At 30.3% G+C, this 15888-nt stretch overlaps 7 protein-coding genes across 10 annotated transcripts in view; 6 read left to right on the top strand and 1 right to left on the bottom strand.

Moving 5' to 3' along the window:
- LOC126849903 (dexamethasone-induced Ras-related protein 1) overlaps positions 1-1446 on the top strand; it is a 460128-nt gene extending 458682 nt beyond the window's left edge. For both annotated transcript variants that reach the window (XM_050592283.1, XM_050592282.1), the window contains exons 6-7: positions 37-247; positions 518-1446. In XM_050592283.1, coding sequence (XP_050448240.1) covers positions 37-247; positions 518-736 — 430 coding nt within the window. In that variant the 3' untranslated portion in view covers positions 737-1446. The remainder of the gene's footprint in view (positions 1-36; positions 248-517) is intronic.
- Positions 1-13662, bottom strand: part of LOC126849871 (myocardin-related transcription factor B) — a 214399-nt gene extending 200737 nt beyond the window's left edge. For 2 of the 3 annotated variants that reach the window (XM_050592189.1, XM_050592187.1), the window contains exons 1-2: positions 13294-13662; positions 13116-13187 (exon numbers count right to left, since the gene is read on the bottom strand). The gene's annotated coding sequence lies outside the window, so the exon portion shown is untranslated. Of the gene's footprint in view, positions 1-13115; positions 13188-13293 lie in introns of those variants that run through there. The other variant, XM_050592195.1, reaches the window with a different exon arrangement.
- Positions 5140-9675, top strand: LOC126849898 (peroxisomal membrane protein PMP34). The gene is made up of 9 exons (XM_050592269.1): positions 5140-5641; positions 5967-6228; positions 6309-6369; positions 7016-7082; positions 7292-7440; positions 7848-7961; positions 8898-9145; positions 9261-9328; positions 9429-9675. Exons 2-9 carry the CDS (start codon positions 6160-6162, stop codon positions 9571-9573), a joined length of 921 nt encoding a protein of 306 aa, XP_050448226.1. The 5' UTR covers positions 5140-5641; positions 5967-6159; the 3' UTR covers positions 9574-9675.
- LOC126849908 (uncharacterized) lies at positions 10701-11307 on the top strand. The gene has a single exon (XM_050592292.1). It carries the CDS (start codon positions 10717-10719, stop codon positions 11230-11232), a length of 516 nt encoding a protein of 171 aa, XP_050448249.1. The 5' UTR covers positions 10701-10716; the 3' UTR covers positions 11233-11307.
- Positions 11985-12757, top strand: LOC126849592 (uncharacterized). Its single transcript, XM_050591555.1, has 3 exons — positions 11985-12097; positions 12196-12346; positions 12437-12757. Exons 1-3 carry the CDS (start codon positions 11985-11987, stop codon positions 12755-12757), a joined length of 585 nt encoding a protein of 194 aa, XP_050447512.1.
- Positions 13663-13840: 178 nt separating the features above from the next.
- On the top strand, positions 13841-14758 carry LOC126849909 (SNAPIN protein homolog). The gene is made up of 2 exons (XM_050592293.1): positions 13841-14036; positions 14446-14758. Exons 1-2 carry the CDS (start codon positions 13885-13887, stop codon positions 14756-14758), a joined length of 465 nt encoding a protein of 154 aa, XP_050448250.1. The 5' UTR covers positions 13841-13884.
- Positions 14759-14868: 110 nt separating this feature from the next.
- Positions 14869-15778, top strand: LOC126849904 (methyltransferase N6AMT1). Its single transcript, XM_050592284.1, has one exon. It carries the CDS (start codon positions 14869-14871, stop codon positions 15517-15519), a length of 651 nt encoding a protein of 216 aa, XP_050448241.1. The 3' UTR covers positions 15520-15778.
- The last annotated feature ends 110 nt before the right edge of the window (positions 15779-15888 follow it).

The following is a 15888-nucleotide window of genomic DNA, read 5'->3' on the forward strand; positions in this document are numbered from 1 at the left end:
GTAATTATTTCAACAAATCCCCCCTTTATATTACAGAACGGTCACGGTAGAAGAGGCCGAGCAATATTGCGTAAGTCAAGACGAATGCTGCATCTTCGTGGAGGCATCCGCGAAGCGAAACTATCACGTGGACGAATTATTTTATCAGTTATTCGTAGTGGCAGGTCTACCTCTCGAGATGGCACCGAATCATCACAGAAAAGTACCGCTTACCTTTGGCTCGCCGACTATGCTACCGCCGTCGCAGGTAATTAATGATTTTAATAAATAGCATTTTTAAGGATTCCTCAAATTATTTAATTTTCCCATGATTAATCGAACAACACTCTTGTATTTGAAAGCCTCGCGTAAAATCCGATTAACGGTCGACGAAGCGCGCGGAACGATACGCGGGTCTGTTGTCCTTTCGGTGTCGCATCGCGATCGATTAAACGAGGATTACCTTTCACGATATCGATAGGGGAGGAGGAGGGACGACGGCTGAAGAGTCTCAAAGAGTGACGCTTTTTGTTTCCAGCCGCGGCACAAAGCCACTCTCAGCATAAAACGTCGGCTGAGCGACGCCTGCGGCGTCGTGGCGCCGAACGTGCGACGTCCCAGCATAAGAACGGACTTAATGATCATGCGGACGAAAACGTGCTCGCTCGCGGCCGCGAACGAGAACAACACGCCGGGATCCAGGATCACGCTTAGAACAGGAAGAATCGAGTCCAGGAAGGCCTGCACGATACAGTGATATTTCAAACAAGTTGTCACGCGCGCGGAAACAAATCTCTATAGATATATGATAAATATGATAACGCGATTTTAAAGCGATCTTTAGAAACGAGTATACACTCTATTTATACGATCTTTGTATGCTTTTGCCTATTATAATTTTACTATAACTGTGTGTAATATGTTTATCTTCATTTATTGTGTATATAATTAGGCGTTATTATTGTTATTATTATATTAATTTTAATTTTTATAGAAATCGATCTTCTTCCAATATTTCTTGCAGGACGAAAAAGATAGTGATAACTGAACTTTGTGTTAATGGAAACCTCATATATACGATCGAAACTTTTAGGTCTACAATTGTCAGACTTCACTGGTAATATGCAGATAACGCGAAGCGAATACTCGCGGACGAAGATCGCAAGGGAAAATCATATTTAAACCGACCACGCTACTCGCCTTAATTAATTAACGGAATATAGCTTTAGCGTAATGTCCCGAAGGTAAATATGTATAATTAACTTAAGATGTGATCGAGTGAAAGAAAGAGAGATTGAGAGAGGTAAGCCGCTACATTAATTAATCGTCCTCGATCAAACGTTAAATGGGAAATCGATGCCTCGATTAAGGAGGATAAGATCGTTTGACATTTGATCAGAGGGTTCTCCGGTTAGCAAGATGATTGAGTTGCAAGAGGGAGAAAGAAAAAGGAAAGAAAAAAAAAGAGAAAGAGAGCACGTACTCCTCCTATTAGAACAAATTTTTATCGAAATTATTCTGGAGAATTCTTCACGATGGAACGACGATAGCGCAAGATCGAAACTTGTCAGCGTTATGTCATTATATGAGATTGCAAAAAGACACGATGAAAAAAAGCTTTTTATCGAATTGGTTAACTGCGCCCATCGTAGTCTTATTCGAGTTCTGGAGGAGAGCGTTCACTTTCACATAAAACCTAAAATTACTTTCATTAATTGCACTCGATTTAATGAATTTCATCTTTTTTCTTTTGCTGAATTTTTCTGTATATATCTAGCGAATTTTTGTTGAGGACAAATAGCTCTAAAATAAATTTTATTACATTTATGGCACATTTCGTTCGTGCTCGGTTTGTCAGTGACGAGACCATGCATTACATTCTACATGCGTTCGTACAAAGTCAATCGATATTTTTAATATCTCAACCTTCTTTTTTATGCATCTTAAATCTGTTAATACGAGTCTGGCAAACATGTGAAAATTTTCCTACTATCGCGTATGCATTTGAAAAATATACAATTTAATCTTTTTGCTTATATAATTAAGCAAAATAATCAGATAAAAAGATTACAAAGATTAAATTTGAATACTTTATATCAGATTTTAGCAACACAATAGAAAATTTATTTATGAGAAAAGCTAATAATAATTTCTTTTTTCTTTTTGTCAAATTATCGAAAAGAGAGATGAATTTATTGAAATTGTGTGTATGTGTGTGTGTGTGTGAGAAACTTTTTCGTCCGTTTAAAAAAATTACATTTTTCCTGTATATTATTTATTCGATAAATGCATTTGGACCGATGGGACATTATAGGCACATGTAGATTTGTGAGTATCCGAGATATGGATAAGCAATCCGTTCTCTTTCCATAGACTCGGCCATAGTTACTCTCTAAGGTACAATCGATGATTTGACCAATTAGGCGGCCCGTAAATCGATTACAACCGAAAGCAAGCGCAGAGCTACATTGCTGCAATCGCTAAGAACAAAGTGAAAAAAAAAATGATTATAGTCGCGATCATGCGCGATTGTGCTCGCATTTTTGTATCAAATAAATGACATTTTCTCCATGTCTTTTTACAATTTTTTCAGCCGTACTTGTATCTAGTCTCCAAACAAAACCGATATATCTGCATTTTTCTAAAAAAAGAAAAGAAGCTTTTTCACACCAAAGATAACATTGCGATCAGTTCCCAAAGCGAGATATGGATTTAATAATTGGACGCTTGTGCTTCGATCGCCTCGAGCGAGAAATGGATTTAAACCAGATTTTCATCATTAACGCTGCGGGCTACAATTTGTCGATTATCACCTTCGGCAATTCTATCTTATTGGTTTGATCGATAACTCTTCAATCGAATTTTCTCAACTATTAATTGCTTTGATATGGCGGAATAGAAATAATTGTTACAACTAGATGAAAACGATATAAACCTCAGTGCATTAAATTTTCGGGAAAACCTCATCGCGCATTGTGATAATTTCAGCAGAAACACATTTGATCGTGATTTTATATAAATAAAATAATAAAATGATATTAAAATAATAAAATGATATCACATAATTTAATGTTTTAAAATTGTATATTTATAATTTTTTTTTCAATTTTTCAAAATTATACAATGTATATTTCTGTCATAAAAATAAAAATAAAAAAAAAATTCTTTTGAAAATATAAGTATTTTAATTAAATCAATGTATTTTTTTCGCATTTCAAAATTTGTTCGTTAAATTAAATTAAATTTTGTTCTAAAGTCATATTTTAAAGATTTTCAAATCTATATCGTGAATTAAATTAAAGGAAAAAGGAAACTATATATTTAACTGATACGATTTTTATAATAAAAATTGAGCATTTATTTTTTGACGTTTTCAATAAGAAAAGATCATCGATTCTCGTTGAAATTAAAAGCACTAGAAGAATCGATCTGAAAACTAGCACAAGCGCAAGAGTCCAATAAAACTAGAACAAAAAGAGATTGAGTGAATGAGTTTTCGTTGTTGATTGAAAACAGCGACGCACAGAAATAGTACACTCGAAGTAACCGTGTTAAAAATACGGCGTCTCACAAAGTATGCCAACAATAAGATCTTTTTTTAACTTGATGAATTAATTTAATAATATAAAACTAACTTTATTATATATAAATAATTTTAGAATTATTTACTTCCTCACAAGTCCAATCGAAATTTTCGATATTAATATATCTTGCATTTTATGATATCATTCAATAATATTTTGTAAACTGCAATTATGTTGCTATATTTTTTTTGACATTTAAATTATATTTTTCAATCATATTGCTATTTTTCATATAAACAACAGAAACCTGTTGTTACGACTTTGCAGTCAATTTAATTTAATGCTTATCGATAAAACATAATAATTTATATTTTATTTATATATATTTGTCCTGTTTTATTTTGCTAATTGCTTTAACGATAAATTCCATTTAATATATGCACAAAGAAATTGATAATAAACATGAGTATTAACATTAATTTTAATGACGGTATATGTATATATATCATGTAGATTTCCCGCGGGAAATTCTCGATGAAAGATTGAAGATGTTTCAACTTCTCTGATTCAAAATTTATATTTTGTCAAGGATGCATGACTCATGGGATGTTTGAAAAAAGCCATCACCGTTAACAGCAGTTTGTATTTAGGAGAAGGGCACAACATACGCATTCCACAGTCGTGGAATGTTTAATTAAACTCTGACGAGAACTTAGAGAGAATTCCAGACAATGTGCGACACAACAGAGAAATCTCTATGTATACGTAGAATTTATATCTTTGCAACGAACTGCGATATTGGTTTTCAAATTTAATTCCACGCACAGCGTGGTTTATCTTAGAAGATAGTTTCGATGAAAACAAAAAAAAACTATTGTTTAAACATGAAATAATAAGTTGCCCAAACGTTTTTTATGATTGGAAAGATTTTTCTTATGGGAAATACATATAGCAGAATATATCCTATTCGCAATCATAGTAAGTATACATAGTAATGTTAAAAAATATTAATTTTTTGTATAAAGCTATTGACGCAACTCAGTTTAATTAATATAAAATATTTTCCCTCCATTAGAAATGAAATAATATAAATTATATGAAACTATATTGACATCGTAAATATGCGTAAATACATTTCTGAGGCACCAATTATTATATTTCGAATGGAATTATATAAGTATGTTTATATTTTAAAAAGTTTATTTTTCTTTAACGTTTTCTTTAATATCCTGAAATTCTCCAATACATCTTTATTTTTTTTTTATAAAAATTGTAATTAAAATGACGTATACTCTCGCGCAATTTTTGCGTTTCAAAATTTTCTCAACATTTTTTTCAAAATTGTATTCCAAAGATTTTTCCATGTACGTTGCGAATTTCACAGAAACGCGAAAACTGAGATTATAAATATTTGATAAAATCATATTACGGGCATAACGTTTGCCCGCAAAAAGCGATACGTATTTTCACATAATTTTCGAAATCGCGTTCTATTTTTTTTTTTTTTCCCCTTTAAAAACACAAGAGGATGTTATCTATTAAAACCAACGATCACCCCTTTCGTCAACGCGCATGCACGTCGTTGCCTATATCGACCTCTGCACTTCTAAATACGCGCGTTAAGAGCGCAAGCGTGTTAGCTGTGTGTCTGTCCGCCACATTGGCAATATCTCGAGTGCTGGTGGACGCGAATCAATGCGGTCGAACAACGGCGAAGATTGTTAAAGTCACGAAACGATAATTTCGATAGGCGCTCTCTGAAGGAAAATAACATACGTAGCGTATCGTTACAGCAGTTTGCGCAAGGTCGCGCGTTGGTCGCGAAAGACCTAGCACCGAACGAGTGTGTCATGGACTTCCTCTTATATAAGCGGCTCGGAATTTATACACACATGATAGTTTCAGTGCGTTCGTCACGCAGTGAGCAGTCGCGATAAATAAACGCTCGCCGGTATATAGTCGCGGCTGATTCGATAATTACAAAAAGCTTAAAGCAAGTGCAATTGTGAGAATTATGAATAGACATAAAATCGCAATATAGGATAAAAACCGCGTAGAGATAATTTTATTTAGATTTGTGTGAATTCTATGAGATTGAGTGGTAAATAGAACGAGAATATTTCTGCTATGCTGAAAAAGTAAGTAAAAAAAAATTTTGTATATGTAATATATATCTTTTAGAGATTATATTTTTGTTATGTTCAAAAAGCAAGAATTAGTTTCATTGGAAATAAAAAATTGAGGAATTAAATTAATCGAGTTAAGACAATTAAAAAATGTTGAATTTTTTTTTCTATAATTTTTTAAATTTTATTCTTTTATAAAAAGAACATAAGAATTAAAGAGAAAAAAAAAAAATAAATCGTTTACAATATATGTTATAAAGAGATGAAGAATCTCAGAAACAAATTCCAAATTTGATAGATTATAATATATATTTTGTTTTTACCTAATTTTTTCCAGGACGATTAGGAGATAGTATGTTGTAGGAAGAAATTTTAAAAGTGTCATCGATCGAATCGAAATATTTATGTGTCACGATGCGGTTTGAATCGTATTAATTAATCCGCGATGTAATAGCTCCTCGAGATTGCGAGTGAACTGTCAAGTTTATATTACAATTCACGGTTCTAATTCGCGTTCGAAACTCCTTAAAATGGTTGCCGATGGACATAACAGCATCTTTACCTACGACTCGTTGGTACACGCGATATCCGGTGCAGCGGTGTGTATATTGTATTTTACACGATATCGTACACATGCCATTTCTATGCCGAAAGTAACTTTGACATTTCGACATTTCAGGGTAGCGTGATCGCGATGGCAGCCTTCTACCCTCTGGATACCGTGCGAAGTCGTTTACAATGTAATCCATATTTATATCTATCGAATTTACATACATGACATGCCAATTTTGTACTTGTTTCCTCTACAATGTGCATTGAAATGAGATATTGACAACAAGCTTTCGATAAACGCGATGTTCATATAATATTCTGTTATTCTCATGACTTCATTACCATTAACGCTTGCAGTCACATTTAATTGCGTTATCATGTTTAATTGTGAATATTCATTGATTGTGCCTTTTATAGATTTGTTTTTTATTCCTGAAACCGTTTTATATTTATTTATAATTAATTTTTATGAGACATTTTAAAACTAGAAAATATTTTATTCTTATTTTAGATATAATAAGAATAAGATATAGAACATTTAATATAAAATGTATATATATATATATATATATTTTATATAAAAACATTTGAAATATGATAATGATAATTTAGTAACAATTTTAATAATTGTAATGTTTTATAATGAACGACAAATAGAAACATAAAACTGCGAAAGCTTTGTAAAAAACGGCACTATTTGCATATAAATTCATTCATTACAAATATTCATATATATATATATATATATAATAAGTCATGATTATATAGGTCTCATCTTTTTCACACTTTGATTTACGTAATAATCTCATAAACAACTTGTTCTTCTATTTATAGTGGAAGAGGCACGACAGTCGAAAAATACATTGGCGATTTTACGAGAACTTGTTGCGAAAGAAGGATCGTACGTATTTACAAATTTGTTTTTCTTTTGTGAAGAGAGATCTACGTATCTTTTACTATGAATAAAATACTATGGAAATTATAATAAATATTTCTAAAAAATAGGATAAAAGTTCTAGGATAAAAAAACTTGGATGAGAAATTATTTTGCATTATCAAAGTTTTGAAACATATGATTGAAATAATTTAATTGTCATTCGTTTCTTCAAGGTGCACATTATACAGAGGTATAGTTCCTGTACTGCAAAGCTTATGCGCGAGTAATTTTGTTTATTTCTACACATTCCATGGTTTAAAAGAATTGAGAAGCAAAAGAAATCAAACGGCTGGCAACGACTTGTTTATCGCATCGATCGCTGGTAATTTCAGTTCTTTAATTATTTAGAGAATTGCTTGATATTGCAAAATCACGGTTTGCATAATAACATACGATTTTTATAGCAGATAAGTAAAGTATTAAAAGTTTTTAAAAATTGTAAGCAATTAAGAAAAAATAAACTAATTAAAATAAATGTAATAATACTAATAATATTCTTTAATTTATTTTAAATATACTTTATTTACAAAAAAGAATTTTAATTGAGGACTTTTAACGTGACGATGACATATAATATTATTAATTATAAGTGAATATTAATTAAAATTAAATATTAAAGCACGTTATATTGGAAAATTGAAAAATGGAAAATATGAGAAAAGAGTATAATTTACTACATGTATTGTTAGAAACTTTAAGACACTCTAAATCTACATCTATCTATTCCAGGTATAATCAACGTTCTCACAACAACACCTCTATGGGTTGTAAACACGAGATTGAAGATGAAAGGCATCGAAGATACTTCAGAAAGAAATAATAACGAATATACTACTTTGTACGGTAGGTATTTCATACAAAAATATACAAATACGTATTTAAATATGTATGTCATACTTATTTGTTATTAATTTTTATATTTTCAATTTCAATAACACTTTATTTACATCTCAATTAATATTAATGCGTATACGTCCCCTATCTAATGTGATGTATGTCGCTGATATATGTATATATGAAAATGAGCATAGGAATTATGTTAGGAATGTCTGCATCACTATTTAAAGTGCGCTTACGACATTCAATAAGTGGCGTGATCATGCATTTATTGAAAGCAAGTGAATTATCTTGCGAGTTCATAAACTCAAAAAACACAAGAAATAAGATATAAATATTGAAATGTAGTATAAAAAAGTTAAATAATCCATAATTATCTTAAAAATAGCTTTATTATCAACTGAAATTATTGTAAAAATTGAGCGCACTTCTCTTGCATTTATATACATGCTAATTAAAAATGTATCAGACAAGAAATTCTGCATATTCAGTGAAAATCGTATAAATAATTTATTAGCGGCAAATAAATTTCTGAGTCCTGCAATAAACATGGTAATTTTCGGAATTTTAGAGAAAAAAAAGAGAAAGAAAAAAAAGAAAGAAAATAGTTATTATATATGTTTAAATTATTAAATACATTATTTAACTAAACTTATCAAATTATCTATACAAAAATTTAATTAAATTTATTAAATGTATTAAATTTGATTACATTTAATAAGTTATTAAATATACGTTGTTTAAAATATATAATTCTTTAAATTTTTAAAAATCAATATATTCGAAAATCAAAATTTTTTAAAGATATTTTTATTTTTAAAATTACTCTGCAATATAGTGCTAATATAGTTGTCAGTTTTGTTTCTATCTGCACATTGTTTTTATCTATTAATTGATAGATATATTAATTGATAAATTACTTTATATCATCACTTTTTACAGATGGTCTCATGCATATATGGAAACACGAAGGTTTGAAACAGCTGTGGGCAGGAACATTGCCGAGTCTCATGCTTGTCGCGAATCCCGCTATACAATTTATGACGTACGAGAGTATTAAAAGAAGAATCAATGTGTCTCTCGACGGTGCTCAGCCACCGGCATGGGTCTTCTTCGCTATCGGGGCGATAGCGAAAACGATTGCTACGTCATTAACATATCCTCTGCAGCTTGTGCAAACTAAATTGAGGGTATCGATAACATATAATATTAATGACTTTTTTTATTATTTTTTTTTTTTTTAATTAACAAATGGACTTGGTTAGAAAAATTATTGCACGATTCTAATCGATATTGTAATTTCAGCATGGACACAAGTATCCTAATTTACCTCCAAACGCAGGCACGTTGCAAATACTATTCTACATTCTGAAGTAAGTGAAAATTTCTTTATTTATATGAAAATATTTATATATTTCATTTATATACATATAATTTGTGAGCCGTTAACGAGCGCGTGATTTTTGCATACAGGAAGCAAGGGATGGCTGGACTGTACAAAGGAATGGAGGCTAAACTTTTGCAAACTGTCCTCACAGCTGCCTTGATGTTTTTGGCTTACGAAAAGATCGCACGATTCGTTTTCCGCATACTTTTACATAAACCTATTCTTAGATAACGATTTGTTTTTAATAATGACATTATTAGGTAATTTTAAATTACACGATCTTCAAATCAAATGCGTATTTATAAATATAAATACATACATAGAAATTCCATACATTCCAATGTTATTTCTTTTGTATCTTATGGGACACAAATATAATATATTAATATTAAAATTATTACAATAAGATCTCTTTCACACTCTTAAAAGTTTAAAAGAATTTATATCAATTTTCATTTTTTTTGATCATTTTTATATATGAAATTATATATAAAATATATATAATTATATATGATACTGGGGGTTAAATAATTAAATGCACATTTTGCATACTTCATGCTAATCATCATCAATCAAAAAGATATACGTCAAGCTGACCAGCCTGAAATTAATTACATAAATCAAGGAATCATTCGCGAATCGAATTGCCATTGAAACGTGCGATTAGTTTTATCGAGCTCGATGACAACGCGTCACAGAAAGAAATGATTAATCGGACGACGGAATTTATGAGAGTATTCAAGAAAAATGTGAACGTTCTCGCGTGAGATACTGGCGAGATCACGAAAATCACAGCATCGTTTTCGACCGCAATTTCGATACAAATTGAATCACTTGGTGCCGCCGCTTTTGCAAACGCGCAAAGCAAATGCAAGAAAGCAAAACAAAGAGGCGGAATGCGTAAACGTCATCGCGTGTCGCGATTACTCCTACAAGATCGAGCGCAGGCGATCTGAGGCGATATTAAAACTTTTGGCTAAACTTAAAATACGCAAATCATCTAAAAGTCGAGCGCAGTCAAACAGTTGCAAATCCGTGATTTCCAAGTAAGAATTAAATATAACGAAAATTGCTGGATTTTTTAAATTAAAAATAGAAAAGTAAATAATATAATAACTGAATTTTCTTTATTATTATTAACGCTAGAGCAACATCTCTAAGATATCAATATAGATCTATACAAAATAATCTCAAAATGTTTTGTGCATTTCGAATATTTTTCATATTAATAAACGCTTTAATTTTTTATAATTTTTTTCGTGTAAAAATTCGAATTTTTATCAAATTAAAAGTGAAAGATATAAAAGTAAATAAAAATTATTATTGAGATGAACGAATGATTTTAGCTATAGCGTCAGTCATGCTGGAGATACGATGAATCCACCATCGCATCGCAGTAAACGCGAAAATGCAATTAATAAAGGACCGACTGACACGATAGTTGCTACGAAAAGTAAATTGGAATCAAAGCCCGTGGTCATATCCTATGATTATGAGGCAGCTATTAGTCAACCCGATATTCCCTCGAAAATTGATGATAATGCGCAGAATCCGAGCTGGTCGGACTCGAGCGACGGATTATCGGCGCCGACCAAAAAGAAAAATCTTTATACTCGCGGAAAAAAGAATGTAACTACTAAAAAGAAAGGCATTTTTAAATCGAAAATACAAACGAAAAAGATTACGAAGATTCAACCGCAGCAAATTTCCAATGTCGTCGAGATTAAAAAAGAATCGATATCTACTTCGGAAATTACTGGTGATGTTGAAAGTTTTGTAAAAGAAAAGATTGACGCTATTACTGTGAGTCGCGAAGCATCGCTTAATCTTCATCAAGTTTGTTTTAACAATTTTTTTTTCTTACAATTAGATCTACTAACTTTGCATTAATCTATGTAATATTTAGAAAAATTTGATACCTTCGGGAGACATTCAGAAGCTGCCAGAAGTAGCAGAAAATGATAAAAATTTTATGAACGTAGTTGCATCTCAAGGAACGGGAAATTCATATGAAGAAAATTCTAATAAAATTGATAAAAATGCAAAATTACATATTTCACAAAATAAGGCTAGCAAAATTCCGCGCATGAAGCCTAATTCATTTTCATCTGCATATGAAGAATCTCACGTTTATTCAGTATAATTTTTTGACATATTTATTATCGGTTAAGACATGTATTAATATACTTATTTTTTAAATTTATTAATTTTAAATAACAGAATAAAAAAGTGCCAGTGAGGAATAAATTAAAATATTCTATAAATATGGAATTACCCATGGAATGCAGTGAAGAAAAAAAGTTAGTGTTTAAATATATAGTAAAATAAGAGAATCTGGCAAAGAGAGAGTAATTAGTAGAATAAATGTTACCAGTATATGTTACCAGTATATAATCTTATTAAGGAAAGAGAAAATAACATTACATCTTTTTATATTTATTTATATAGATATCAAAATAATATAATTACATTTTTAAACATAAGGATATATAATATATATTTATTTATCTTTAATTAATTTATTACTAATAAAAATGATTATTTACTGGAACATTTGTTTACTAATGCTTTATCTCTTTTTCTCTGTCTTATTGAAGCAAAAAATATATATAATTAAAATTATCAAAACAATCTCTACATCAATGCATAATTTTAGTGAGTTTGAAGAAATATTGAAACAGGAAACATTGAAAGTAGCTGACTATCAAGAAGTAAATATTACAAACATATTGCAAACTGTTCCCAAAAATTCAATGTAAGTCAAATGTTTCAAAAAATGGATATCGACATATTCTATATGATATAATAATTTTTTTAGAGTATAAACAACAGATAAAAATACTTTTTATTTAGGAATATTTGGCATCCCGAGAAAAGTTCAGAAATGGATGCTGACGAAGAACTCGAAGAAGATTCACCGACAACCGAATCGCAGATAATTACTGACGATGATCTACGTTCCGCCACATTATTAAAAAGCATAACATTAAAATGTGATTATCATGCTACTCGATGTACCGAAACTGAATGGAGTTCTCCCGAAATGAAAAGAGAGAAAAAGTAATACATTTATTTCGTAAAATATATAGAAAACTCTTTCGATTTTTACATTATATTTAAGCAAATATATTTACAGCAAAAATTTATGTGCAGGAAACCAATAAAACATCGCAAATTTATCGATATGGATTCTGAAGATTTGGATTTAATGTCAGATTGTAATGCTATTAATTATAAAAATGTTTACTCAAAGGGAAAGAATAATGGAATATCGAAGTTTGCTGATCATGTTACGAAATCATCTTTAACTAAACCTTCAAAAGTTCAAAGTTATCAGACAGCTAGTGTTTCCTTTTTTAATGTGTTTTTTGATATCGTTTTCTGGCCTTTTGTTTTCCTCCGCGCAAAACAATAATATTATAATATAATATTGTGGAAATTTGTTACTACGTGACTTGTCAATCCATAGAAATTCACGAAGAGATATTTTTCATAAAAATAAACAACAAACTGTCTTTAAAATAAATTATGAAAATATTTATATATCTATGTAGATTTTGATGTATTTGCAAAATTTATATATAAATTTCTTATTTATCTTTAATAAAATAAAATTTAAAATTATGTTAAATTATGTTTTTGCAAAAATTAAGATAAAAATTTATATAATAATTTAATTTATATAATAAAAATATAATATAAATTTATATCATAATTTATACAGACAAGTCATATAATAATTAATTATTGCAAAATTCAATTATTCTACTCACCAGTCTTTATATAAAAGCCATATATCATCCTGCAACAATAGTTAAACAGTACGAGGAGCAATGCAGCAGCATCTGAAGTAAATATATATATATGATTATTTTTTGCATATATCACTTTCGAATTATTTTTTACAAAATAGAAATTAAATTCTTAACCGTTTACTAAGAAACTACATACCTTATGTAATGTACCTCGTTAATATCATTTCGGGCCACACGCAAATAATTATGATCTTTATCTGGCAATAATCTTACTCTCAATACACTTTCGTTGCGTTTTGCAAAGAAAGATAACTTGAAATATGTAAAGATAATTTTTTTTTTATCGAGAACTATGGATATCGTCGATGCCGAGAAGTGGTAATAATTGTATAATAATTATATATATGGAATTTAACATGTTACCCGGAACATACGACACTTCACGTGATACCTGCAATAATTTCTCGCACGAGAGATTCTATTGTGATAAAAATTCGTCTTTCTTCGTGGTAAAAATCGCGAGAACGAAGCGATTCAGTTCGGACGCCACTGCACGATCCGACGACCGTTCTATGACTGCGATTTGAAATCTATCGAAAATATTGCGATTCTCGAAGTATCGAATCAATCAATATGGCGAATGAAGGCGCAATATTTAAAGTCACCAAGTGGCAATCTAGTGGCGATATTCAGGTCGCTGCGCCTCTCGCGGCGAGAGGCGAGAGTTTTTCCTCTTCTCTCTTTCTCTCTCTCTCTCTTTCGTCTTTACTATTCACTACGCCATAACATGGACGTGGACACGGCGAGTGACAATACGTCTATCGACGACAAAATAGACGACTTTTGCGAAAATCCTACACGGGATGCGTTAACGGAGGGTCTTATGAGTCTTTTGAAACCTACAGTGGATCAGCTGGACGATAGAATTCGCGCCACAAGGTGATGTCAAGTTCTTCATTACGATTCGCTCCAGCGCGCGCACGCAGTAATAACATTTATTCTCTCTTTTTCGCGTTTTTTTTGCAAAATTTATGATTGTATATTTATTATTCTCGCATTTCTTTCATGAGATGTGCTATCTATTTGCAAAATACAGGTTTGTTTATTGAATCGTGATGATGAACAATGGCGATTTTTTTATTCGCATACAAAATATATTTTATTATTATTTGACAAGCATAGCTTTACAAGATTTCCCAAATATTTTAAAATTTAATTTCAATCTTTGTGTACAATTATTGAAATTATTGTAAAAGGTTATGTTTGTTCATCTAATTTATATTGAATTGGTGCGCACAAAAATTATAAAGAGTTTATTATTTTTATACATAAATTTTTTTTATTATAGGATATGTCAAATAGAATTGAAGCAGCGGATTGAATCTTTAACAGAGGAACTTCAGAGAATTAATGAAGCATTACAATATCCATTGGAAACAGATTCTTATGTAAAGAAACTCATCAACGCTAAACATAAAATTACCATTGTTAGCAACATCTTGCAAACCACTCAAGAGCGATTAAACAAAATACATCAAGCTGTTGAAAAGAGCACAGCTAAGAGAAAGACACTCTTAGATAATAGTTCTGCGTATAGTAGTACTATTGTTGACCCGGATAAAGAAGAATCAACCAAAGTGGAAGCTGATAAACAACAATAATTTTCAATGTAATTAACTATACTATTAATATTTCAAATTATTATTCAACATTAACTACTTCACAAGTTTTATAAAAAAAATACTTTTTATTATTTTTATTATCATACATAATGGAAACTCCAGTAGTTAATCTATCAGAGGAAGAACTCAAAACAGTCTATGATCCTTCTGAAGATTCGTATCTTTTAATAGATGCTTTGGAAGCAGATTTGGAGATTCTGCATGCGATGAAGCCTGTGATTTGTTTAGAGATAGGTAGCGGTTCTGGTATAGTTATCACAGCTCTAGCAATGGCATTGAAAAGATATAATGCTCATTGTATTGCAATTGATATAAATCCTGATGCATGTAGGGCCACTAAAAGAACTAGTATAGTTAATTCTGTTGATGTAGATGTTCTCCATATGAATTTGTTAGATTGTATACAGGTTAGATGTACATTTGATGTTATTTTATTTAATCCACCATATGTAGTTACAGAATATGAAGAAGTGCTAGACAATAGACTTATATTTAAGACTTGGGCAGGTGGCAAAAATGGTAGGCAAGTTATGGAACAGATATTTACTATTATTCCCAAAATCTTATCAGACGCAGGTTTATTTTATTTGGTCGTTATTAAAGAAAATGATCCCGAATATATATTGAGTGTTTTCCAAAAATTAGGTATGTCTGGTAAAATTATTCGTGAAAGGAAAGTAAGAGGAGAGTACTTATATATTTTACGTTTTTGTAAAGTTAGATCAGATGAAATAAATTAACATTATATTAAAGAAATATAACATATATTATAAATATTAGGGATATAACATCTTTTATACTTTTAATATTGTATAAAGAATAGGATATATTACTTCATTGATTTTATGTGTTTATATACTCAATTAATTTCTGTAGCGATGAATTATGCTGAAGATGGAACATTGCATTTACTTGAATCATGTATATATTTGTTATATGCGTATAACGTAATTATTTAGATTATTTATAAAATATATATCATAAAAAATTGCAATATAATATTATATTATATTCCCTAGAAATATAATATAATTCCTTATCCATATATTTTTATTCCATCTTTAGGAATTAAGAGATAGCGATCATGTGCGTTTGTAAAAGGGGATAAT

This window comes from Cataglyphis hispanica, chromosome 5, assembly GCF_021464435.1.
Source record: "Cataglyphis hispanica isolate Lineage 1 chromosome 5, ULB_Chis1_1.0, whole genome shotgun sequence".
NCBI lineage: Eukaryota > Metazoa > Arthropoda > Insecta > Hymenoptera > Formicidae > Cataglyphis > Cataglyphis hispanica.

What these genes read in the sequence shown, in the direction of transcription:
- LOC126849898 (XM_050592269.1), top strand. Translation starts at nt 6,160, where the DNA reads ATGGTTGCCGATGGACATAACAGCATCTTTACCTACGACTCGTTGGTA. An exon ending in CTTGTTGCGAAAGAAGGATC is followed by an intron (nt 7,083 to 7,291) that starts GTACGTATTTAC and finishes CGTTTCTTCAAG; the next exon opens with GTGCACATTATACAGAGGTA. An exon ending in TTGTGCAAACTAAATTGAGG is followed by an intron (nt 9,146 to 9,260) that starts GTATCGATAACA and finishes TTGTAATTTCAG; the next exon opens with CATGGACACAAGTATCCTAA.
- LOC126849904 (XM_050592284.1), top strand. Translation starts at nt 14,869, where the DNA reads ATGGAAACTCCAGTAGTTAATCTATCAGAGGAAGAACTCAAAACAGTC.
- LOC126849592 (XM_050591555.1), top strand. Translation starts at nt 11,985, where the DNA reads ATGCATAATTTTAGTGAGTTTGAAGAAATATTGAAACAGGAAACATTG. An exon ending in ACTGTTCCCAAAAATTCAAT is followed by an intron (nt 12,098 to 12,195) that starts GTAAGTCAAATG and finishes CTTTTTATTTAG; the next exon opens with GAATATTTGGCATCCCGAGA. An exon ending in CATTAAAATGTGATTATCAT is followed by an intron (nt 12,347 to 12,436) that starts GCTACTCGATGT and finishes TATATAGAAAAC; the next exon opens with TCTTTCGATTTTTACATTAT.
- LOC126849908 (XM_050592292.1), top strand. Translation starts at nt 10,717, where the DNA reads ATGAATCCACCATCGCATCGCAGTAAACGCGAAAATGCAATTAATAAA.
- LOC126849909 (XM_050592293.1), top strand. Translation starts at nt 13,885, where the DNA reads ATGGACGTGGACACGGCGAGTGACAATACGTCTATCGACGACAAAATA. An exon ending in GATAGAATTCGCGCCACAAG is followed by an intron (nt 14,037 to 14,445) that starts GTGATGTCAAGT and finishes TTTTTATTATAG; the next exon opens with GATATGTCAAATAGAATTGA.